Source organism: Camelina sativa, chromosome 8, assembly GCF_030686135.1.
Source record: "Camelina sativa cultivar CO46 ecotype springtype chromosome 8, ASM3068613v1".
NCBI lineage: Eukaryota > Viridiplantae > Streptophyta > Magnoliopsida > Brassicales > Brassicaceae > Camelina > Camelina sativa.
Genome location: NC_141887.1, coordinates 3,150,029 through 3,174,885, shown reverse-complemented (window position 1 = coordinate 3,174,885; position 24,857 = coordinate 3,150,029). Strand labels below are relative to the sequence as shown.

The window sequence follows — 24,857 nt, the reverse complement described above, 5'->3', positions numbered from 1 at the left end:
TATCTCTGTTTCATCAGGCGACTTAGAGACCTGCAGCCCAAACTCCATTGGAATCACTGTTGAGTTGCAGTTTTGAAGTCCTGCTTCCTTCAAAATCCTCTGTGCATATCCTTCTTGTTTAATGGTGATACCATCGACTCCTTGATGCACTTCAATGCCAAGGTAGTAGGTGAGTCTACCGAGATCAGACATCTCGAACTTCGACGACATCCCTTCCTTGAACTCCTTAATCGTTCTAAGATTGTTGCCTGTGATAAATAAGTCATCCACATAAACATCAACAATTAGTAGATCACCTCCTTTCTCCTTTCCATACACTGTAGTCTCCTTCAAACATCTCTTGAAGCTTATCTCCTTCAAGATTTGATCCAACTTAGTGTTCCAGGCTCGTGGAGCTTGTCTTAAGCCATATAGAGCTTTTGTCAGCTTGTAAACTCTATGTTCTTCCCCCTCGATCTGAAAACCTTATGGTTGTTCTACATAGACATTCTCCTTCAATTCGCCATGCAAAAATGCAGTTTTTACATCCAAGTGATGGATCTCCCATCCATTCGATGCAGCCAAACCAATCAACATTCTTATTGTCTCCATGCGAGATACAAGAGCAAAAACTTCTTCATAATCGACACCACTCTCTTGCACATAGCCCTTTGCAACAAGCCTGGCCTTGTACTTGTTCACTGTTCCGTCTGCATTCCTTTTAATCTTGAAAACCCACTTGAGACCAATTACCTTCACACCTTGTGGTCTATCAACAAGAATCCAAGTCTTGTTTTTGTTGATAGAGTCGATCTCATCCTTACAAGCTAATCTCCATACTTTTAGTCCTTTTGCATCTTCATAGAATTGTGGCTCATCATTGATCATCAGTAGTAAAATCTCACTTTCGATTGATGCTAACAACACATAGTCATCAAGATACTTAGGAGTCTTCGTTTGACGTTCTGACCTTCTTAAAGACGGTTGCTGATTCTCTTGAGTAACAACATTCTCGTCATCCACTCTGTTTTCTCGAGTTATATCATCCTCTGGGTCTGCTCTGTAATCATCGACTTGATCTTGTTCTACAGAACTCGATGATATTGGTCCTTTACCAGCATCCTCTATTTCTCCCCACTGCATATGAAACATCCCTGGTTCTCTGCAATCTCTATTTTCTGTCTTGTTCCAACTCCACTTATTTTCCTCATCAAAACAACATCTCTGCTGACTACAATTCTTCTAGTTGACGGATTGAACAGTCGATATGCCTTGGATCCAGGTTCGATGCCAAGTTTTACTAAAGACAAAGAACGATCATCCAACTTCTTGAGACTTGCAGTATCAGTTTTAGCATAAGCTATACACCCAAATACTCTTAGGTGTTCAACATATGGTTTCCTTTTTCGCAAACATTCATACGGAGTGATGTTATTCAATGCCTTAGTAGGTATCCTATTGATCACATATGTACTGTGACGAACTCCTTCTCCCCACAGATAATTTGGGACCTTTATGGCCTTGAGAATGCTCCTTGTCATCTCCATTAGAGTCCTGTTTCTTCTCTCGACCACACCGTTCTGCTGCAGAGTGTACGGTGCTGTCAAGTGTCTCTTGATCCCGTTTGTAGCACAAAAAACATTGAACTCGTTTGATGTGAATTCACTTCCCCTGTCCGTTCTAAGGGTAATAATCTCTCTTCCAAGTTCCTTCTCAACACTACTCTTGAACGCCTTAAAGCTTCCAAACGCTTCACTTTTCTCTTTTATCAAGACTGACCACATGTATCTTGAAAAATCATCCACAATAACAAATATATATCTGTTATGTGCTAATGTTGCAGGTGTTATAGGACCGCATAAGTCAGCGTGAAGAAGTTCCAATGTCTTGGAGGCACGATACATTGTTTCTCTTGGGAACGTCTGTCTTGCCTGCTTCCCAACGAGACATGACTCACAAAGCTTCTTCTCATCTTTAATCTCTGATAATCCATGAACCATCTTCTGTTGCGACATTGCTTTTAATGCCTTGAAATTAATGTGACCGAGCCTAGCATGCCACTTCCAAGTATCATCTTTGATACGTGTATGCAGACAAACTGGTCTTCCAACCTTGAGACTAATTTTGTACAACCTATTAGTCGATCTCACAACCCTCACCAACAGCCTATCACTCGGATCATGAACAGTTAACCAGTTTTGTCTCATACGAACATCACAGCCAACCTCTGTAGCCTGTCCCAGGCTCAAAATATTGCTCTTGAGATCATGAATATAGTAAATATCTTTCACTAAAACCTGTTCCTCACTTTTACTTTGAAAAATTATTGAGCCTTTTCCTTTTATTTCTACACAAGACCCATCTCCAAACTTCACCTTACCTCCAATGTTCTCATTAAGCTCAGAAAAGTAATCCTTATGACCTTTCATATGATTACTAGCTCCATTGTCTAAGTACCACATCCCATCCTCCTTAGTGTAGTTTCTTGGAATGACCCTTTCTTCATTTAAATAGACAATTTCATGCATGCACAGAGATTTATCCGCTTCCTCTGTTTCCAATGTCTCGACCTTGTTTGCTTCTTGAACTTTCTGAATTTTCTCCAGACACTGCGAGGCATAGTGACCCGGTTTGTCACATCTAAAGCAGATGATGACCTTGTCCTTCTTTTCTTGAGTTTGGTTCTGTTCAGTATTAGATCGATCATGTGTGTTATTCTGGTTGTTATACTGCGAGTTATTTCTTCCTCTACCTCTTCCTCGATAACCTCTTCCTCTATAGCCTCTCCCTCTACCACGTCCTCTACCTCTAAAGCTACTATTTCCATTGTTATAGCTTGATTGATGTTGATCTGAGTTAGAGAACATAAGTTTGTTCTGATTTTCTTCAGGATATCTTTCTCCTGCAATCCTTTCCTCAAACGCCTTTAGTCTTCCCACTATGTCTTCGAAACTTGTGGTGTTGAGGTTGAATACTTGTTCAAGCGAGGCCACCATGTGAATGAACTTACTTCTAGGTAGACTGTTTAGGAATTTCTTCACGAGTCTCGGCTCTTCAATGATTTCACCAAGCGCTGCTGCCTTGGTTGCGATTTCAGACAATTTTCCAGCAAAACTGTCGATTTTCTCTGCCTCTATCATGCGTATCTTCTCAAACTCTGACATGAGTGTCTGCAAACGTGCCTCCTTGACACGTTCTGCTCCAAGGTTCCTTGACTGAATTGAGTTCCAAATCGCCTTTGGTGTACTCAAGTTACCAACCTGCATGGTAAGTGTTTCCGGAATTGATTGAAACAACAAAACTGTAGCAATGTCATTCTTTTCTGGATCATCCGATCCTGGTTCAATTGTTTTCCAAACTTTATGAATACGCAGCATGATCCTCATCCTCATGGACCACATTGTGTAGTTCGTAGAAGTCAAAAGAGGGCACTGAATCGAAATAGCTTTGTCCAACTCCTTTGGACGTGATGAAGCTATGATCTCACCCATCGTTGTGGTTCGATAATCACTACCAAAACCTGCTCTGATACCAAATATAAGATAGAAAGACTTTGCTTTTATAAGAATAGCTCTCTTATATTATTGCTTAGAAAATCTCCTCTCAAAACTAAACAATGTTTGCACTCTTTCTCATACCTTTGATCACAACTCAATCAAAGATATATATAGTGCTTTATTCTCCTATTTCTATTAGAACTAGATATCTCCTAATTCTAGTAGGATTATGCTTAACCCTTTCTTGTCCTTAACATTCCTTTGTAAGATATTTTGGGCCTTAAGTGTTAAAGTTTATCCAACATCATCATGATTTTATAAACGAAAAGAAAAAAACATCCCATGGTTTTTAGAACATATAAGTTAAGACTGATATACTGTAATTCTTTTTTCTGCAAATAACTTACTTTTATGAGGTTTTTTCATTTTTTTTGTTTGCGTTCCTAGTTCTAAACTACACTAACCACAACAAAAGTTCGTTTATATTTTTCATTCTTGACTCTAATAATTATTACAATAGCGCATGTTACTAGCTAGCTAGGTGCACAACATGTTATACTAGTTCAATGACACAAATCATAAAATATTTTCTAGTACATATATATATTCATGATGAGAAAATTGATTCGACCTAATTACTAAGAATCATGCACATGGTACACATGATCTGGAAAGCATATAATTATGTTTTGATTTGATAATAACCTTTCATGGTTTTGGAATGATAAAACAACACCCATCGATCTTTACCAAAGATTTGGATCAAACAAATAAATAAATATAAAGAGACATTATTTGTGTACGTATACATATAGTGTCGGACCAAAACAAATGAAAGGCAATTTGACTGATGGAACAAAAATTAAAATTGGTGGATTAGAAATATGTGAAAACGTGGAGCATCCTTCACTGGTGAAATTGAGGGATCATATATAAGCGTGAATAATAATGCTAGTCGAATAAGTTCTATTTATCACTTGATGTCTACAAATCTATAATATGCTTTTAAAAATTTCCTTTGATGTGTTGATAATACAGTCTTGTATACACATATTAATAAAAAGTTTTAACTTTTATTCATTTTATTCATCCTCCATACATATTTTCGTTATTATTCTTCAATTATGTCAGAAATAGCTAGCATGATTTGAGGGTTTATTCCAGATTTCCAAACCCATCTTAGAAATAGTTAATTTGGACTTTTGACGACGTTATGATGTTTTATCCCAGACCAGGAAAAATTGAAATTCTTCAGACCAGAAAACATGATATGTTCTTCCTAAGTTAGGTTTTTTGAACTCCAGGAGACTAGGATATAATGCTATAATTAATGTTGTTTCGAGGATATTAACTTAGATGTTTGGTTTTTAAATAAATGAATCTTTATATGAAATTATCTGATATTTGCTAAACAGAAATGTAATGATGCTGTTAAAGTTACAAATCAAATCAGAAGAAACAAATAAAAGGAGAGGATGTCTTTGGTCGAAAAGATGCATGTTCACTAACAATCATTGAAGACTGAAGTAAATAGAAAGATATATATATACCATAATATACAATCATATCAAGATTACATATGACTTCTCCAATATAATCATCAATATCCACACACTAATCTTTCTTTCAATTCCGTATTAAAAAACAAAACAGGACAATTTTCATAAAGGCATATATTTGGGTTCTTTTAGACTTGGGGAAAAGAGGAAGCTCCTCCACCAAGTGCAGGTGGAATAAATCCTCTACTTGAAACGACTTCACTTCTGTTCCTTTTTTTCTTTATATGTATATAATAATAAAAAATTTGTTTGTGGCTCACAGTAATCTGCTCCTTCATGCTTCGTCACTCAATATATGCTACAGCACCTACTTGTTGTACTCCTTTCCTTTGCGATCACATCATGTTTTCTTATCCTGGGAACATTCGTTTTTTTTTGAGAGAAAAGAAGATGAAGATGAAGAAGTTATCAAGTTAATTATGTGGACAATGGAGAATGATTTCATTTATATGTAAAGTCTTCCAAAAATTGTTCTTTTCTCGCATCAACAGTCTTTGATGTGAATACAAAAGTCTAAGTTACCATGTAAAGATCTACTCATTACGTTTACTAAAACTTTTAAGGGTACAACATATATACTGTACATATAACACTAAAGATTGAGACCAAGATCAAGATATTTGCTTATCAATTTCCCAAGATTAAGGGGACTACTTTTTTTTTTTTGTCGTCTGATAACATTCCAAATAAAGTTTGAGAAAAGTACATAAGCAGAAGGAAAACCAAAAGCAAAAACGATTAAGACGCCTCACTTCTCACTTGATGATGGAGCCAAGAAGGCCCTCCAAGTGAGAGATAAGACTGTAACCTGCCATCTCTTGTAACACTCTTTGATATAGCCATCGCAACAGAGTTTGCAGTGCTCGCAACTTGTGTAGCTCTCCAAGACCCGAATTTTGAGAGGTTCTCGTGTATATTGCTCAAGAGAAGACTGAAACGTGGCCACGCTGTAGGACTATTGATCGCGTCAATGACCATCGCATTATCCAAGGCAATTTCCACCTTAGCAACCTGAAGAATACATAAAGCTTCAATCGACCATGAACAACATTGTAGAGCAGCTAGAAATTGTGAGTCGGAGGCCGGTAATGCATCTCTCGCATGATAAAGAACCTGACCATATTCGTCTCGTACAATCCACGCGCCACCCGACAACCGAGACTTACTATACCATGAAGAACCTATATTGCATTTCACAAAACCCGTTACAGGTTTACACCATTTTCTTTCCAAAGCTCCTTGCTTGGCCGGATAGTGTAGTTTAGCCTCTGCAGGCAAAGACTGAGCTGCCTGCCATTGGTTCGAATCCTCGAATGCTTTGGTAATTAAATCTCGGATATTTCCATTCTTGCCCTGAAACACAACTGTATTCCGGTGCTTCCAAATCCCCCATAACACCCATGGAATAGCAGCTCTTACCATACATGGTACCTCGTCATCTTGCATTACCGTTAGCAGATGTTCCCAATTCTTATCCACCTCAGTAATAGAAAAGTCTCCAACTGGGCTAGGGATATTAGCCAATGCAAAAGCCTGTCTCGCTACAGGGCATACAAACAGCATATGACAAATAGTTTCGGCATTGGAGCCACATCTCATACAGGATACATCCCCACCACAACCACGCGAAGCCAACCTTTCAGAAATCGCTAACGCTCCAGACAACATGCGTCAAAGAAAGGTTTTTATCTTGGGAACAGTTTTCACTTTCCATACCTTTGCCTTCAGCTCATTCTGTTTGATCATGTTGTCATCACGTGGTTCATAAAGAGAAGAAAGAGTCTGCACCAACCAGTATCCGCTCTTAACAGAGTACAAACCAGACCTTGTATAGGGTCAAATAAAGCGATCCCCATGTCCGTCTTTTAAGCTCATTGCTAAAATTCGTTTCGCATCATCCGGTGGGAATAATGACTTAAGACAAGAAAAATAAATAATCTAGTTAAAAAAAAAAAAAAAAAAAAAAAAAAAAAAAAAAAAGAGAACTAATGTAAAATGCAGACAATGTTTATAAATATATTTTGATCACCGCGTGAAACAGAGGGTATGATCTCATATTCTCATCCTGTAGTTGACATTTGATTTTAGCGGTTTGTTTGGTCTGGCGGGAAATTTTGATGGGTAAACCGAACCGGATAACACAAACCAATCGGTTTTGCCAAATATGTTGGTTCTTGACCTTTTGACGAAGACAAGCCACTTTACTTAACAGGCTGGTTCTTCTGCTTCCGTGGTCTGGTTCTTTAAAGCTGTACACCAAATAATATTAAAATATTAAAAGTGAAATTCCTTTCTTGCCCCTTTTGTTCTTCTCCTTGTCTCTCTCTCTTTCTCACACCCGTCTTCGTCTTCTTCGGTCTGCGTTTCTTCATCTCGAAGCTCCGCGATGGCGTGCCCTCAAAACTCCATAACTTACAACGCCACGCGCTGTGCGTGCGGGATTGGTCAGCTTCTTAACCGGAGCTCCGGTAGCTGCGAAATCTTCGGTTGGCCGTCGGAGATCTCAACGGACAAAGATGTCAGCTACAGCGTAGTATCCTTCGCCGAGACTTTGTTCGCCTTCGATAGGATCCGTAAGTTCACGCAGTCTCAAGCTGTGTTCTTAGAAGCCACGCTCGTTATGCTTCTCTCCTGGTTAGTCTTTTGCTTCTTCCTGAGGTTCACAAATCTCGGCGATGGTCGTAATGTCTGGTTCAATCTCCGTTGGTGGATTACTCGACTCGATGTCTTCTTCTCCACTAGACATTGGCTCGTTAGTGCCCTCTCTCCACTCCTCCTTTGAGCTTTTTGTGCTTCTTCTATCAATTTTGGTTCTTTTTAGGTTACCAATTTAAGTAGTTGAATCTTGCAGGATGATCAGCAAATTGTCAAGAAACGTAAAACAGAACTTGGTGGAACGTTGTCTGTTGCGAGCTGGATTGTTTTCATTGGACTATTCGCTGCGTGAGTTTTGAAAAAGCTTGAGAATTTTAGTCTTCTTGTCCGTTGAATACTTATAGAAACAAACACTGACTTGTTTTTTAAAAGTTTCTTCACAGGCTGCTTTACCAAATCATAACCAAGAGAACAATTGAAGTTCACAATGTGAGAGCTACTAGTTCTCCAGATTTAATCTCGTTCGAGAACGATTTGGAGTTTAACATCACTGCTGTCTCTGATATGAGTTGCTCGAATCTACGAGGAATCGGTAATGTGGTCACTGGTAATCCCGGATTCAGTGAGTTCAAAGTTGCTTCGCTTTCTAGTTTAGGAAACTATACTTGTCAGAACACAACTTCAGGGCCAACTGTGAATTTCAAGTGTAAAAGGTGTCGTCTCACTAGCGATTACATCTATATCTCGTGGCATTTCGTTGATCTTCCTGATTCCCCTGCTGCTGCTGTTGGATTTAAGTTTAACTTTACGTCTAAGAATGGAGCTCACAAGAAGAAGCATATGAGTTTTGTTAGTGGCACTCTGAGAAACGGAAGCATCCTTGATGAAAGTCCTGTTACTTTCCGTGGAACTGAAGGGAACATTTTGAAGTTTAATCTGTTTCCTCAGATTTACCATCATTTGCATGATCTAAAGCTAATCCAACCTCTTTTTCACGAGTTTATCCCTGGCTCAGTTTACCGAGACACTAATCAGCTTCAGGCATCTATGGGGAGGTCGACAGATGGCATACTCAACACTACATTGTTCATCAACTATCTCTCTGCTTATATTGTTGAGATCGACCATGAAAATATACTTGGTCCTGGTAAGTAACTTTACTCCATTTACTTTGTCCAATCACTTCTTGTGAATCCTTCAAGTCTTAGTAGTTATTTCTTATCAACTGGAGATGTACACTTCTGTTTATAGTTCCACCGCGAAATGCAGGCATGTACATCGTCCAGTATCTTGATTTAGTGTGCAGTAAGAGAATACTAGAGCAGCTTCAGTTATAAACTTAAATATCTTGTTCTTTTCTGGTTGCTATTTTACAGTTAGCTTCCTTGCCGATCTTGGTGGTTTGTATTGCATCAGTATTGGCATATTCTTCTACCTACTAGTGCAGGTTTGAAGCCTTCTTCTCTTCTCTACTTCACGTTTACCTTTCCTTTCGTTCGCTTTTCTCTCTTCTTGAAGGAGACTTCTCAAAAGTTTGGTATTCATGATCTATGTAGTAGAGCGAGTGTTTACTGTAGTATTTGAAAATTCTTTAGTCATTTTTGAGCTAATTCTGATGGTGGTAACTCGGGTCTTTAAATAGTGTGAGTACAGGGTCAAGAAGCTGCGAAATGAAGATACTGTGTTCAGGAAGATACGGAATCGTCGTAAAGCTCTAGATCACTGGGATAAAGTAATTGGTTTCCCCTCTCCTCTTTTTGGCTTTTCTTCTTGCAATAGCCTTGTTTCTTATTACAAGTTGCTCATAGAATACTTCTCATTTTTAGCTGAGAAGATATGTTGCATACACATGGGATTGCAGCATATTGGTCGATGATGCCATCAAAACGAAAAATGTATCAGCAATTTGTGGTTTGAACAGACCTTCAACATCTTCTAATAACTCAGAAGGTGGATCATCAAGAACAAAAGCGGAGCATTCTATCATGTCAAACAAGAAACCTAGCTTATGCGTTGAGAAGGTAAACAACTCTTTATTTGTGGGTTCTCCTTTCCTACTTGACCCTTGGAGTTCTTAATTGTCTATTTTTATCCAGAATGTTATTCCACAACCTGCAAGTCTAGAAATGAGCTCTTTCGATTCGGCTTCTTCTCTGGCTAATGGAGATAGTATCTCAAATAAGAAGAGTATAAGCCACTCTTCTCAAAGTCATCCACTCTCTCGTAGTGAAGACGATATAATCCCTCTACCTCCTCCAATGGGTATGGCTTACACTTTTGCCATTTTAAGATAATTTTAACATCCATACTGTTCCAATTGATCTTTAATTTAGTAGAGGTAGATGTGTCGTACAGTTTAGGTTTTAGAAGTAGAAGTGGAAATAAGTATAGATCTAAATTGAGTCTGTTTGAGGAGAAACACTGGTTGCAACAAGGATCTCAATCAAAACCTTTGTTGGTAATATGATTTCAAAAACCTGAACTCTTGCCACTGGTACTGTTTCTATTGCAGAGTTCAATGAAGGGTCCTCTGGCTCAGAAGTGGACGCAATGGACATCAAGAAGAAATTTCAACTTCTGTATGACTACAATGTATTGCTTAGGGGAAAACTTATAGACACTCAATCTTTGCTCAATGCTTTGGCACCCAAAGCATCATCATCTTCAATCACGGAACACGGTGCATAGAAGTTAGAACTAAGAGTTTGCCTAACATGTATTGTTTCTATTCTCTTTGTAACTTCCACATTTATAGAACAAAAGGAATGACCAATCTTGTATCTTTGTGAATATACCAAGTTGCTTAATAGTAGCAAATTTATTCTACAAGATGATAATAGAGAAACGAATTAAAAGCGACGCAATATATATTGTCATCAAGTTGAGAACCAGATGGGTTTCATCAGTCAAGGTTTACATTATTGAAAGACTCAAAAACATGCTTGCTTATAATTAGATAAAAACAAAGAAATAAACATGATGATACTTGAGCAAACGACTTTGGTAAAATCTCTGGTAGAAGTGATAAAGGAACCTAAAGTGATAAAGGAATCTAACCTCAAGAGTGATAAAGGAATCTAACCTCAAGAGATAGATTCATCAGTTTAACTTTAACCGCTAGAATTAACAGAATTCCAGAGCTGGATCCACTTAACCATAGCATCAGCTGCTTGCGTGAAGGCAGGATCATCTGAACCTAATTGCTCTCTCACCGCCTTAGCAAGCTCAATCACACAATCTTCAACTTTGAGTGCAGTCTCAGGCAATTTCAGTGACTCGAAAAAGGGAACACTTTTCTCCATCAGCTTCATTCCTTCCCATTTCTTCCTCAAACTCTCCACCGCATCTCCTCTCTCGTTTCTCCAGACATAAGGCAGTCCGGTTTTCACACCATAACCCAAATGATCAGAGATATGTTTCAGACACATCCCACACCAAACATCTTCGAGTGTTTCCCATCTCACTTTCCCTTCTCCAGCGATTCTGAGTGCAGGAACCAAAGCTGGACCAACCAACTCGCGGTTAAAAGCTATGTTGATTCCACTTATGGGTAGCATAGCCTTAGCAGGGACAGTCATAACCGCATCAACATATGCAGTGTTCCTTTGCTCTGTCTTGAGAGCTTGTGTTGGAGCATCAAGATCAGCTAGATTAAGCCAAAGTCCACAAGATGCAGCACAAGGGACACCACTTCTGAGACTGAAAGGGTATCCACGGACAAAATCCGCTCCTTCAGAATAAGGATCGTAAAGGGTATTGAAGAAGAGAGGCGTGGCAGGGTTTTCGAGGTTGATCACGTGCTGAGAAACAGCATCCACCAGGAACCCCTTGGGATCTTTAGCCGGGACACAATCATCATCAATTGAGACAATGTACTTCTTTTTAGATACGAGATAACCAAAATATCTGCAAGAATAACCAGAGAACATGGTGGCATTGGATGCGCCCACAACTTTTTCCATGTCAGTCTTGGAGTAGACATCTACATCAAAGCCTTCTGGTATGTTGAGTTCCTCCTTAAGCTCAGGATCTTTGACAACAATCAGATGGAAACCAGAGAAAAAGGACTTCCAGCTGGTCAGAAACTGAGTTAGGTCAGCGTTAAGAGCCCCAATGACAATGTCGACTTCATTCTTGTTGATCTCAGCTGAAGACATCTTTTGATTTTCAACAATCTTGTAAGCAGCAAAGTTAAAAGCTTTCTTCTGCAAGATACATAAAAACTTGAGCTTGGTCAGAAGATCTCCAAACAGCATCAATGTGAACCAATCAAGGGTAAAAAGATAATTTTTAGATCATATCACTCATCAGTGCATATTTAGAGAGATAAATTCTAATCCAAACACACCATAGCATCAAACCTAATCAAATCAAACATCTACTTCTCAGTCAACTCACGGTTCGCATTAAAAAGTATGGTCAAAAAAATTGAAACATTGCAATCGCAAACCGATTAATCTACTACGATCCTGTTATCAAGAAAAATCACATTTTTACAGAAACAAAAACGAGAATCGAACGATACCCAGAGAGAATAAACGAAATTGCAGATCAAACAAAGCAATACCCAGAAATTATAACTAAATCTACGACACGAAAGAACCTTGTTTTCGTTAGCAAGAGATTGACCTGGTTCAAGGTTGAAGAAGGTTGGGAGAGAATGCAGCAGATCCAAGGTTCTCTTTTGTTTTTTGTTCAGAGGGGATAAACACAAATCGTGGGTATGAATTAGATTTTTATCACTTTACTGTAGAATTGGTCCAAAAACGTCTCGCGCATTTGCTGCTACGTCCCGCAATTTTCTCTTTGATCGATCGTGCGTTAAAGTGCCCAAACACTTCTTCGTTTCTAATCAAACCGAAACTAACCAATCCGGTTTGAATCAGAGCATCAACGCTGATTGATATACGTAACCATATAATTATACAAATCACTATGATTCGTTTCAACACAGAACCGAGCCAAACCATTTTGTCTAATTCGATCAAGAATTTATCGGTTTTGAGAACGAACCGAAAGTGAAGTAAATCAACGAGTCCATCATCCAAACCGAACGAAGTTTTTGGTTGTTGTTGTAACTCGTCGACTTGTTGAAGTAGTTCAACATATTGTTGTACGTAGAACGGATTGTGGCACTATGGGATCGTACCGAGAGGGAAACAGCCCAATGTGACTATTTTTTAGACACTGAATCAAGAACCAAAAAAAACTAAAATAGAAACTCAATCAAGAACCAGATCAATTTACTCAAAACCCGGTTAAGTTAAGCCAGAACCTTTTTTTTTTTCCAATTTGAAGACAAGTCTCTACAAAAAAAGAGTGCAATTTAAAACATTACAAGTTACATCAAAACAAGACAGGTAACAGAAAAACACAAAGGTACTGAAAGAACCGTCTATCATCAAATTGGCTGTGTGCATTTCTTCTGAGAATGTCCAAGCAAATGACACCTTCCACATTGCACAATTCTCTTCGGTCTCTTTAGATTCTCAACTCTAACCACTTTCTTCTTTGGTCTACCTGGTGGTCTCCTCGTTTTCGGCGGTCTTATCCTCAAGATCCCTCCTCCTTGAAGCTCTTCTCCTTCATTCTTCCACAAGCTTCTATCCGGAATCTCCCCAATCATCTGCGAATAAGTCTGCTGATAGCTCGACACTGTGAAACACGGTTCTGCAAACAGATGCACGTTCCGACCGCACGAGATCAGTGCTGCAGCTGCGTGCGCACACGGCAGTCCGTAAAGCTGCCAGCGACGGCACGAGCAAACTCGTGTCCGTATATCCACTATGTTGGTTCTCTCCGTCGACACAATCTCAAACTCGACCTCGTTTGCTCGTAAAACTTGGTAACACCGTGCGTCCGCAGCCGCTTCTGTTATATGTCTCTCTGCGGATGGCACAAGTATTGAGTTCCATCTCATGCTCAACTCACGACGGTGATCGAACCAAGCTGATATCTGATGCCGGATATGTTCCATCATCTGTATGATTGGTAGTTCATGGCATTCGAGAGCCCAGTTGTATAAAACCTCAGTGATCCCTAAACCGAAATGTCCATACCTCACGCCTTGAAAATACGCTACAGCCCAGAGATGCGGAGGGAAGAGATCAAACCACGCAACCACATCTTGCGATATCTCAACCATTTCGTTTATCTTGGACTCGAACTCTGCTGCTGTGAGCGCGTAAACCGCATTCCAGAAGATATTAACAAGCTTCGTGTTCTTGAACGTATCCCTGAAGTTTTCACTAACATAACGAAGACAAAACCCGTGGAAAGCAGTTGGGAAATGAGCTTCCACAGCTTCTACAATTCCACTCTGTCTCTCCGAGAGTATCGTGAGCCTTGGCATGCTATCAGTATTCATCCCTAGAAGCTTCCTCAGCTCAGATAGAAACCACGACCAGTTTTCATCGCTTTCATTGTCAACAATGGCGATAGCCAACGGAAACAAACCTTCATCCGCATCAACAGCAGCAGCACAGAGGATCACACCCAAGTACTTCCCTTTAAGGTGTGCTCTATCCAATTCAAGAAGAGGCCTACAAGCACTGAAAAACCCGGAGATACAAGCTCCATACGCAATAAACAACCGCTGGAAACAATTCTCTGGTCCCGAAGCAGAAACAGAAGCAAAACTCCCAGGGTTGACTAGTTTAATCTGCTCACAATACGCAGGGAGAAACCGATACCCTTCCTCATAAGTCCCATGAAGCGCAGCCATACTCCGCTCTTTCCCACGCCAAGCCTGCATATAAGAAACCGCAACCCCATGCTCATCACGTATATCCTGCAATATCTCCTTGGGTTTATACTGAGGATTATCTCTGATCCGTGCCTCTACGGATCTAGCAACCCAACCAACTGATGCTTGCTGATGATGGAGGTCACGAACACCTTCACAAGTATGCTCACTATTAAGCGTCCTAACAGAAAATGTCTGAACGCCTGGACATTTAGCGGCATGGATACGCCAGGGACAGCCTTCTTTAGAGCATTTGGCTATAAACCGACTACGGTCGGATTTGACAATACGGAGATCAAAATGGAGAGCAATAGCCAAATCTTTCAAACTTCTTCTGCAAGTTTCCACATCGGGAAACTCTTTACCTACTGCTAAAACATGTTCAGATGCTAAAATATTATCATCGGAATCTAAAGTAATCAAAGCTCCATCAGCCATTAGGCATTGCATCTGGAAAAAGGGTTTATTTCGTCTTGTTGATCTCAATGCGAAACACTTATCATAACCTCACAAGGACACAGCTTGAAACCTACTAGGAGATAGAGAGAGAAGGTAAAATCTCAGAATCGGAACACACAAACAAAACCCTAAATCCAAGATCATAAGCTCAATTAACCAACAAAAAAAAAAAATCATTATTATGAAATTAAAAGAAACCCATTTCCAAATCAATAGCATTTCAGATTCTAGACAGCGAATTAAAGGGAAATTAACACATCACCTTTCTAGAAATTGGAAAATTATGGGGATCTTCGCTTGGTTCTAGGTGGCGACAGAGATCAGAGAACGATTGAATCAGATTACTGGGCGTTAAGCGACTGTAATTTGAAGCCGGTAGGGTTATCGTCAGCGTCGGGGAGAAATTGCAGACGGCGACACACACAACAAAAAAAAATGAAAGACGGAAGAGAGATGGATGGGAAAGTGGAAAGGTTAACTAAAGATCATGCCACGTGTTCATTCTCAAATGGTTCATATCTAGCCTTAATTTTATTTTTCCTCTTCTTTTGGTATCATATCTTAATATAACAAATTCTGATAAATTAAAAAAAATCTTAACATAACAAATTTTTACATGTTTACTTAGAAGTTAGAACATTGAAAAGATAAAGAAAAATCATTCAAATCTAGTCTAATTTTTGTTTTATCAATTTAGAAACCAATATATATGTAATATATTTGCATCATTATAATATTTCTCATCCATTTATAGATATGTTTTGAGCCAAAATTTAGCAATATAACCTTTTCTTTCTTAAATTCAACATGTTAGTTAATTCTTTTTAATGTTTTCGTTTGGGCGGTGGGCATTTTGGTTTAAATTTGGATTTGGGTTGGGTTGGGTTCGTTTGGTTTATGCGGTTTTGGTAAAACCAAACTCAACCAAAGTTGGTTTGGTTTGTATTTGGGTCAGTCGGTTTGGTTCAGTTTTAATTAGTTTAAAATCAATTAATATTACAAAATAAAATTTATTGTAGTTTGATAATATGTATAAACTAAACAACAAGTTGTAAGTGAATTAATCAAATAAATAAATAAAAGCTAGAAAATTGAAAATAATGTAAATAGAAACCAAATAGATAAGATCATATATTAATAATTTTTAATATTATTAATTAAATAATTAAATTAGTATATTGGGTTATTGGTTTGGTTTAGCTTTAAACCGAACCGAACCAAACTGTTTGGGTTAAGAAAAAACACACAGAATGGTTGGAGTGTATGATTGGGTTTGGGTCGGTTTTGGTTGGTTCGATTTGGTTTAAATGTCCACCCCTACCTAAAATTATCAATGAATCATTTGATAAAATTCATTTGATACATGTTGCTATGATTGATATACAAAAAAAACATTTGGACAAAAATTTCAATGAATTTGTCTTCCAATCTTCTTTTTTTCAATGCTTCCCATCTTCTTCTTTTTTTTAGCTGTCTTTGAAAACGCATATTTGTGGCTAAGTCTAGTTACGATCGAATTTGTGTTTGTGTGAGCATAAAGTAAATAACGCACAAGCTTTGTTAACAGGGTTCGGTTTTTCCTACATTCCCGGGACCTAGTCCAGAACAAATTCACTAGAACAAGATAGCAATTACAACTGCATATGATACAAACACTACTATGCCTATCATTCTATTCTAGATGAATAAACCATCAAACGATCTATCTATCTTGTTGATGGGGCGACACCACACATCTTGTGTGCATCTCTCAGAACTACCTTGAAGCGCGCAAGTCTTCATGAAGCGTCCTCTTGGTATTTATATCAATTGCCCAACCCTTAGGGTTGGCAACTTTCCTATTATACAACAAATAGGAAATTGAGAACTTTCCTTTTTCTTTTTGGATAAGGAAAGTTTCTTTTAATGATCTCATCTTGAATCTTCCATTCAAGATGTTCATCCAGCTAAGCAGCCGCCACTCGGCTTGTCCAAGTCGGCCTCAAGCTTCTGTACTCAAACTCTTCAATTCAGCTTCTTGTACTACTTCCTGTATTTAACGGCAGACTAGTACAAGGACTGCTTCAGACGTTTGATACATCCTCCCATATATCTAACTGCAGGGTTCTTGATTCAACACCTTATCTTCTCTGCTTTATGTTAATCACTGTGTCAGCACGATCAGCCTCTGTGTCAGTTTTGTCTTTGTTTAAGTAGAGAATCCATGACATATTTTAAGCCTTATAATACTTCAATCAAACAACATCTTCAGTCTTGTGTTTCCGAGAGTTGTTATACAGTGAATTTGAAAGATAATAATTTTGTATAACTAACTAAGTCTAAAACTAGATTTAAAAATAGATTAGAAAATCGAGATAATGGTAATAAGAATGGCTCTCCATGCTTTGGGGGGGGGGGGGGGGGGGGGGGACTAGAACGAAGTAGCAAAAAAAAAACAAAAAATAGAATTCGTAAAGAAAAAAAGAACGAAACTTGTTTCCCATTCTTCTCGGATGTATCATCGGAGAAGTTCATTGTTCTTCATGTATTATGATTGGTTTCAATTTGATCTCTTTTTTTGTTTTCTTCTTCTCTCTCCCTCTTCTTACGCTTTCTTCCTCTGATTGTTTTCTTTACAATCCCCCCCCCCCCAAAAGATTTATGCCCTTTAACGTGGGTCCTTCACAAGATTGAAGGACCCCGCCATTGTTAAAAATCATCTTCAAACTAACAAAAAAAGGATTTTTTTTTTCATTTTTCGATTTTTTAGATTTTTGAATATTTTTTTGAATGATAAGGATGAATTGTTTTCCGTGTTTCACTTCACAAAAGAGCAGAAGCTCTCCTTGTACCAACAACAACAACAACAACCAGACTAACGAACACGATGAACCCGAATTCAGACCACCTGGTAAACTTATCAAATTCAAAACAAAAACAAAAAACAAAAAAATGTTAGCTTTCTTGTTCTGGAACTGTGGAATTTGAAACCCGTTTGCTAAAAACAAAAAAACAAAAATGTTGTGGTTTTTGGTTTCAGTGGCAACGACGAAACGAGTTGAAGAACGAGAAACAGAGCAATTACCGGTGAAAACATTCAATTTCCGGGAATTAGCGACGGCGACCAAGAATTTCCGGCAAGAATGTCTTCTAGGTGAAGGTGGGTTCGGTAGGGTTTACAAAGGAACCCTTCAATCTACTGGCCAGGTTCGTTTCATCTCCAAAGTTATGAGCTTTGGATACCTTGTTCAATGAATCATTTAGGAGCAGAGGATTAGTACATCTTGTTGCATCTTCTTTGTCTGTGATTTTCCTTGAAGTGATCTTGTATTGCTTTTATGAGTGTAGTTGGTAGCTGTGAAGCAGCTGGACAAGCATGGATTACATGGTAACAAAGAGTTTCAAGCTGAAGTCTTGTCATTGGCTAAACTCGAACATCCCAATCTTGTTAAGCTTATAGGATACTGTGGTGATGGCGATCAACGGCTTTTAGTCTTTGAATATGTCTCTGGAGGTTCCCTTCAAGACCATCTTTACGGTAATACTGAGCTTTTTAAAAACATTTAATTTAACGTTTGTAAAAAGGAGAGAAGTTTAGGTTTTGTTTTTGAGGCTAATAATAATGGATTTGATATGCAGAACAAAAGCCAGACGAGAAGCCAATGGATTGGATAACGAGGATGAAGATTGCGTTTGGTGCAGCACAAGGATTGGATTACTTGCACGATAAAGTGAATCCACCAGTGATATACCGAGATTTGAAAGCCTCTAACATCTTGTTAGATGCTGAGTTTTACCCTAAGCTTTGTGACTTTGGTATGCATAACCTAGAACCGGGGACAGGTGACAGCTTGTTTCTTTCTTCCCGGGTTATGGACACTTATGGTTATTCTGCTCCTGAGTACACTCGAGGGGAAGATCTCACTGTCAAATCAGACGTTTATAGCTTTGGAGTTGTGTTGCTTGAACTCATCACCGGTAGAAGAGCTATTGACACCACTAAGCCTAATGATGAACAAAATCTAGTTGCTTGGGTAAAACTCATTAAACCCCACATTTTGGAATTGTGTTGCTTGAATGTTCCTCTTTTTGATGATATAATTTTGGCTTTTGTTGCAGGCACAACCGATATTTAGAGACCCAAAAAGGTACCCGGATATGGCTGATCCCCTCATGAAAAAGAATTTTTCAGAGAGAGGGTTAAATCAAGCAGTGGCAATAACATCAATGTGTCTACAAGAGGAACCAACTGCTCGTCCTTTGATAAGCGATGTAACGGTTGCTCTTAGCTTCCTTTCAATGTCTACAGAAGATGGTATTCCAACCACAATTCCAATGTCATCCTTCAGGGACAAAAGTATGTCCATTGCTTTAAGTAGACACGGTTCTTGTTCTGTAACTCCTTTTTCTCTTCCTCGAAAAGAGGAAGACGACAACTCCAGCTCTTCATCAGAATCAGAAGATGAAGAAGAAGAAGAAAAAGAAAAAGAAAAAGAAAAAGAATCAATAAGAAGTATGAAAAAACAAGAGAAGGAAGAAACAACGGCACATTCAGATGATGAGTCTGATTCAAACTCTGAAAAGGGTCAAGAAAAGGAACATTCTCAGTTAGAGAAACCTAGAGACTCTAGCAGTTCCGTCTCTGACTCTGAAAGTGATCAGAGAAGATCTATTCATGAAACAAACGCAACTGCGCAGAGCTTGAAGATAAATTATAGTTACAGCTCTGAAGAAGAAGATAACGAGAGGCCAAGCAGTAAAAGCAGCTCTAAATCAAACGAAGAAAGCACGTTTTCGTGGCATGACAGTGATAAAGATCATGCTGATTCGTCTAGGAACACAAGCATGCGAATCAATAGCCTTGCTCACGATGATACGTCGAGGAACACAAGCATGCGAATCAATAGTCTTGCTCATAATGATTCGTCGAGGAACACAAGCATGCGAATGAATAGCCTTGCTCATGATGATGATGATGAGGAAGAAGAGGAAGAGAAACATGAAACTCGGCTTGAGCACATTCATAGCTCAAAATCTGAAGACCAAAGTGTTTATTCAGATGAGGAAAGTGGTGGATCGTCTTTGCATCAGATCGAAGCAGAGGAAGAGGAACACATTTCTTCTGATAATGATTAAATCTTTTCAAAGAGTTTATTTCTCAGAAGTTGATGATCAAGAAAGCCATCTTTGAACACATTTGCAACAAGAAAAACAACTTTTCGTTTTGAAACAACACAATTGTCATATAAATCTAATATACATATGTCCACAATATCTTTTGTGAAATATGAAACATAAACACAAAAATTATGTATATACCTTTAATACTATATATATTAGGAAGAAAATGTTTACAGTGTGTTATCTAACCATGTGTTCCAACATTACGTTTTCGTTAAGCTTCAATAAGTTAATTAGCTAAGAAATATTACAAGTTTAAAATAAATATAGTCCTCAACTTGTATAGTACTATTTGTTTCTAAATTGGATGAATGATTTAAATCCATATAAAAAATTGTAAATTATGAAAATCAAAACAATGGATTTTGAAATAATAAGTTTTATCCTTGGATTTGAATTTTCTATTTTTCACTTTCAAATCCATTTAAAACATAATATAACATAATATAGATTTTGAAATTCAAAAACAAATCATTAAATAAATAACATGAGATTTTAACAAATATTTATAAATCATATAATCAATAACACATAATTTTGAGAAGTATTTTAAAATCAATAATTCAATAAATGAACTATGTTTGGATTTCCAAATCCATTAAAATCATAAAACAAATAACTTTCTCTAGAATTGCAACCTGATAGATATGTTATGTCGTAAATGAAATATAAATAAATGTAGGAACATTTGAAGTACATTACTAGATTTGCTTATTGTTATTATGGTCGTACGTAAGAAAACAAAATTGTGAACCACTTGAGAATGTCAACTATTGTGATGACTAGTTGCACGCTTGTAGAGTTTATTTTGGTTCTCTCCCTCTATAATATATACTAGGTAAACAACCCTCACATAGCGCGGATAAATCGATTCAAATAAAATTATTATGAGTAAAATTTAGTATTTGAAATCTAAGATTCGTTTGTATAAAACAAAATATGTAACTAATTTTTATAGTTATTCAAATTTGTGACTATTTTGTGTAAAAATACATTTCATTCGTGAAATATTTGAATGTAGAAAATTTTTTTAACGTGATGGAGACATTTGTATGGACTTTATTTTAATAAAATATGAATAATTATCAATTAAAAAATAATTTGTTGTTTTTTCAAAAATAGTAATATAGTTTCAAATTAAATAGCTACAAATAGTTTTAATTTATGTAATGAATTTTGATTTAAATCTATAGTGGCATAGATGTAATTAGTATAATTAATGAGAGTTATTTGGTAAAATGTACTTCGAATTCTCTGGCGACGATACATTAGCATTTTTTCAAAAATGCTTCTTTATTAATATATAGGAGATGTAATTTCTCAAAACTCAATATTTGACTGTTAATGTTCTACAGAAGAAAATAATCCAAACCTTAAACATTCATAACAATAAACTCATTTAAGAGTTCTCTGAAGCTGTTTTCAATTAGATTTTGCATTTTGGGTTTTTAGTTTGTTTTGTTTGATATTTACATGAGCATATGCGCTTAGAACTACAAGAAAAAAGTTTTTTTCCATATAATTTACAACTACAGTACATCTGTATATGTAGTTTTTTCATGATAAATAGTCAATTAATAACATTATCAAATTGTTTTGTTTAATACGACGAAAAGTATATAGAGGAACAAAAAAAAAAAAAAAAGAAGAGCAGGCCTTGGCATTCATATCCATTGATGATTATATTTTGCAAAATAATAAGATCAAAAATAATAATAATAGATTGCTTTGATTCCAAGCGGATGTAACAACTAATGTACATTTTAATCATTTAAGCCATCATTATACATACATTATAGAGTCCTTGAGTATTCATTATATATGCACTCCATGCATCTAGATTAAACTATTCTCAATATATCAAAACAAAAACGCAAACTAGAATTAAACTTTGGCTTTTGCGTTGAAAAACGTTAAATGGCAACGTGTAAAGTAAACCGTGATATGTGTCGTTATTTGCAAAATATTGATTAGCACAAATCTTGATACAGATTTTCGATTGCTCTACTAGAAATTTTTTTATTTTTTTAGACCATATGAAAGTACATGCATTCGTTTAACTTAAGTGTAAGAAATAGAAATTAAAATATCACAAAATTTTTGGTAACAAACGAAATCTAAGCCATTGTCACTGTGACGAGACACTACCATTCCGAATTAGCGATACATATATGTTTTTAAAATATCAAGTATATATAGTTCAGATTATACGTCACCAAAGAAAACAATCTACCAAACAGTAGTTGAGCACAAAGAAATAAAATAAAATAAAAGTTTAAAGCTATCACTTTCGATTCTACCGCAACTTCATATACACACGTAAACATCATTGTAACTTCACAACAAAGTCAGAAAAACACATAACACGACCACTAACAAATTCTATTCTAACAAAGATTACAAACATAACAACAACAAAATAACATTTAAACATTTGGTGGGTTGTCATTTCATCGTGTATATACAGTAGACACAGATGCTCTTATATATAAATATAAGTATTTTAAAAGGAAAGGCTTGGTAGAAAATGAGAGATAGAATGGAGAGACTTGTGGTGCTTCCTTTCTCCGTCGGATGTATCTCCGATTCTAGTGTTGCCGTTTTATCTCCTCTCTCTAAGCCTCATCATCATCGTTCTCCTCAAGGTTCCCCTATATCTCTTTATATATATTGTGTATATATAGCTTCTATATATGTGTGGAGATTGTATTGATATCTCATGTATCTTCTTTGTGATCTATGTGATGTGTATTTCAAAGAGATTCGTCGCGATCAAGAGGAGGAAGACCACATGAAGAATGTATTCAAGTTCCTCGCAGTTTCTAAACCGGAGATTTCTACCGGTATTAACCGGCTTTTCAAGAGCTTCAAAACCATTTCTCAACTCTTTGGTAATCTATTGTCTAGCTACTATTTTTATTTGTCGATATATTTAACGAAACAATACATTGAAAAGACACGTACTGCAAAATTAACACTTACACATGTTAGTGCAAAGTACAAGTAGCTAGATGATTTAAATTTAAGTACGTATAATATAAATAATAGTTGAGTAAAATATACGAAACGAAAACAAAATGAGATGATGATAGCTAGCCAAAATCTAAGAACTAATGTGTAGTATTCATTTTTTTCATCAAAAAAATAATTTAGCTGACAAAGAAGAAGAAGAGAAGGAAGAATTGGAGACATCAGGAATGGAGATAGGAGTTCCAACAAACGTAAAACATGTATCGCACATAGGTTGGGAAAGCGGATTAACCGCAGTTACAGGTCCAGGTAAAGGATGGGAAGATCTGATCATACCACAGGAGTTGCTTGCAGCCGCCGGTTCAACAAAACAAGATGTTAATCATCCTCATCATCATCATCGTCGTCATCATGAGCTTCATCCAACTTTATAATTCACTCAATCACTCCATAACTCTCTCTATTTAAAAATTTATATATTTTATGCTTTGTTTTACGAATCTCTCTCTAGACATATTTTCATATGGTGTGAGTTTGATCTATGAAAATATATAATGTATGAATATGCATCGTTATGTAAATATTTTGTATGTTTATAAACTTATTATAGCCTTAAGCCAATTTAAGTACTTGTGGAAACAGTTGAATCCTAATTCCAAAAAAAACCAATGATTAACGAAGAATCTTCGACGTTACGTAAAAACAAAAGTTGATGATTTCTAAAAACCGACTCTTTTAGTCAAAATAGAGGCTCTGACTGGTAACACGAATTATCAAAATCGAGTTGCAGTAAATATTAAAATTCGATTTAGCTTGCAGTAAAAATTATATGGTATAAACGGCAGTTTGATGTAGTGAATTTGCAGTAAAAAATGAATTAAACATTTTCTTTAAACGACTGACTGGTAACATTTTTGATGTATCATGTGCAGTATCTATTAGAAATAAAAATTAAAAAATTATTAAGAACAATAACATTTTTGAAATAGAATAATTCAAAATAGATAAATAAAATGATCCTATGTAAAAAAAAATGAAAAACATTTGAGACATAGAAAATAAAAAGAGAGAAACTAATGACGACGTACATTCCATAGCATATTTGCTATCTCATCTCGTACGTTATTCATATATTGGCCATCATTTGTTCCCTCTTCTTCCTCAAGTCGATTAAGTTCGCCTTCTGCAAATCGTCGTCCATGACTATCTCGAGCAGTGACATTTTCGTCTTCAAAATCAGCATCTGGAATTCTATAAAGCCTGATAAAATTGTGAAGAACCATAGTAGCATGCATAATTCTGTTCTGAGTCTTGACATCATAACGAGGCAAATTGTCAAGAATCGTCCATTTTTTTTTCCAAACTCCGAATGTTCGTTCTATCACAGAACGAAGTGATGCATGCCACCTATTATATAATTCTTTTTTGTTCCTCGGAGCACCTGCATCAAATTCTGAAAGATGATATCTGATGTTTTCTCTGCTGCTTCCTCTATATGGAGCTAGAAATCCCCGCTTGTTCGCATATCCAGAATCGACGAGATAATACTTACCTATAGGAGGTCTCGGGAATAAAGGATCTCCATCTATTGCATACTGCAACACCAATGAATCATGTGTGGATCCAGCTGCGCCTAGCCATGCATACTTGAAGATCATGTTTAAATCGCATATGGCCATTATGTTTAGACTTTTCTGTCCATTTCTATCAAAATACCCAACTGCATCACTACCTCCAACCATTACTTTGACATGCGTTCCATCAAGTGCTCCAACAAATCCACTAAAGAAAGGCCAATATCTTGAATCTTCTTGTAACTTACGAGGATAGTGCTGGAGTGATGTTGTTGTTGGAGTTTTTAAATACTCACATGCAAGTCTCTCTACAGCGTCC

The 24,857-nt window shown here is 37.0% G+C and overlaps 5 protein-coding genes and 1 pseudogene across 8 annotated transcripts; 3 read left to right on the top strand and 3 right to left on the bottom strand.

Annotated features, from left to right (window-relative positions):
- Window positions 1-5,773: 5,773 nt before the first annotated feature.
- LOC104709170 (uncharacterized) lies at window positions 5,774-6,703 on the bottom strand. Its single transcript, XM_010425824.1, has one exon. It carries the CDS (start codon window positions 6,701-6,703, stop codon window positions 5,774-5,776), a length of 930 nt encoding a protein of 309 aa, XP_010424126.1.
- Window positions 6,704-7,267: 564 nt separating this feature from the next.
- LOC104705940 (uncharacterized) lies at window positions 7,268-10,459 on the top strand. 2 transcript variants are annotated; one of them, XM_087463073.1, is made up of 8 exons: window positions 7,268-7,787; window positions 7,887-7,978; window positions 8,074-8,777; window positions 9,007-9,077; window positions 9,273-9,362; window positions 9,457-9,651; window positions 9,727-9,892; window positions 10,143-10,459. In XM_087463073.1, the coding sequence occupies exons 1-8, from the start codon at window positions 7,422-7,424 to the stop codon at window positions 10,316-10,318; spliced, it is 1,860 nt and encodes a 619-aa protein (XP_087319199.1). In that variant the 5' UTR covers window positions 7,268-7,421; the 3' UTR covers window positions 10,319-10,459. The 2 variants fall into 2 exon arrangements, with proteins under 2 accessions (XP_087319199.1, XP_087319200.1); XM_087463074.1 differs by having other exon boundaries at window positions 7,332-7,787; window positions 8,063-8,777.
- Window positions 10,460-10,479: 20 nt separating this feature from the next.
- On the bottom strand, window positions 10,480-12,831 carry LOC104705941 (putative UDP-arabinopyranose mutase 5 pseudogene; annotated as a pseudogene). Of its 2 annotated transcripts, none has more exons than XR_015564491.1 (2): window positions 12,260-12,831; window positions 10,480-11,835 (listed from the first exon to the last, which is right to left on the bottom strand). The product of XR_015564491.1 is annotated as a putative UDP-arabinopyranose mutase 5 pseudogene, transcript variant X1 (transcript). The 2 variants fall into 2 exon arrangements; XR_015564492.1 differs by having other exon boundaries at window positions 12,234-12,426.
- A 62-nt stretch (window positions 12,832-12,893) lies between these two features.
- LOC104705939 (uncharacterized) lies at window positions 12,894-15,387 on the bottom strand. The gene is made up of 2 exons (XM_010422042.3): window positions 15,097-15,387; window positions 12,894-14,904 (listed from the first exon to the last, which is right to left on the bottom strand). The coding sequence occupies exon 2, from the start codon at window positions 14,823-14,825 to the stop codon at window positions 13,032-13,034; it is 1,794 nt and encodes a 597-aa protein (XP_010420344.2). The 5' UTR covers window positions 14,826-14,904; window positions 15,097-15,387; the 3' UTR covers window positions 12,894-13,031.
- A 1,834-nt stretch (window positions 15,388-17,221) lies between these two features.
- Window positions 17,222-20,182, top strand: LOC104709169 (receptor-like kinase LIP1). Its single transcript, XM_087463071.1, has 5 exons — window positions 17,222-17,724; window positions 17,854-18,020; window positions 18,162-18,351; window positions 18,453-18,847; window positions 18,933-20,182. The coding sequence occupies exons 1-5, from the start codon at window positions 17,604-17,606 to the stop codon at window positions 19,947-19,949; spliced, it is 1,890 nt and encodes a 629-aa protein (XP_087319197.1). The 5' UTR covers window positions 17,222-17,603; the 3' UTR covers window positions 19,950-20,182.
- A 2,201-nt stretch (window positions 20,183-22,383) lies between these two features.
- Window positions 22,384-23,585, top strand: LOC104705938 (CRIB domain-containing protein RIC4-like). Its single transcript, XM_010422041.3, has 3 exons — window positions 22,384-22,639; window positions 22,754-22,885; window positions 23,148-23,585. Exons 1-3 carry the CDS (start codon window positions 22,522-22,524, stop codon window positions 23,396-23,398), a joined length of 501 nt encoding a protein of 166 aa, XP_010420343.1. The 5' UTR covers window positions 22,384-22,521; the 3' UTR covers window positions 23,399-23,585.
- The last annotated feature ends 1,272 nt before the right edge of the window (window positions 23,586-24,857 follow it).

What these genes read in the sequence shown, in the direction of transcription:
- LOC104709170 (XM_010425824.1), bottom strand. Translation starts at nt 6,703, where the DNA reads ATGTTGTCTGGAGCGTTAGCGATTTCTGAAAGGTTGGCTTCGCGTGGT.
- LOC104705940 (XM_087463073.1), top strand. Translation starts at nt 7,422, where the DNA reads ATGGCGTGCCCTCAAAACTCCATAACTTACAACGCCACGCGCTGTGCG. An exon ending in TGAAAATATACTTGGTCCTG is followed by an intron (nt 8,778 to 9,006) that starts GTAAGTAACTTT and finishes GCTATTTTACAG; the next exon opens with TTAGCTTCCTTGCCGATCTT. An exon ending in TCTTCTACCTACTAGTGCAG is followed by an intron (nt 9,078 to 9,272) that starts GTTTGAAGCCTT and finishes GTCTTTAAATAG; the next exon opens with TGTGAGTACAGGGTCAAGAA.
- LOC104705939 (XM_010422042.3), bottom strand. Translation starts at nt 14,825, where the DNA reads ATGCAATGCCTAATGGCTGATGGAGCTTTGATTACTTTAGATTCCGAT.
- LOC104709169 (XM_087463071.1), top strand. Translation starts at nt 17,604, where the DNA reads ATGATAAGGATGAATTGTTTTCCGTGTTTCACTTCACAAAAGAGCAGA. An exon ending in CCCTTCAATCTACTGGCCAG is followed by an intron (nt 18,021 to 18,161) that starts GTTCGTTTCATC and finishes TTATGAGTGTAG; the next exon opens with TTGGTAGCTGTGAAGCAGCT. An exon ending in CCTTCAAGACCATCTTTACG is followed by an intron (nt 18,352 to 18,452) that starts GTAATACTGAGC and finishes TTTGATATGCAG; the next exon opens with AACAAAAGCCAGACGAGAAG.
- LOC104705938 (XM_010422041.3), top strand. Translation starts at nt 22,522, where the DNA reads ATGAGAGATAGAATGGAGAGACTTGTGGTGCTTCCTTTCTCCGTCGGA. An exon ending in TCATCATCGTTCTCCTCAAG is followed by an intron (nt 22,640 to 22,753) that starts GTTCCCCTATAT and finishes TGTATTTCAAAG; the next exon opens with AGATTCGTCGCGATCAAGAG. An exon ending in AACCATTTCTCAACTCTTTG is followed by an intron (nt 22,886 to 23,147) that starts GTAATCTATTGT and finishes AAAATAATTTAG; the next exon opens with CTGACAAAGAAGAAGAAGAG.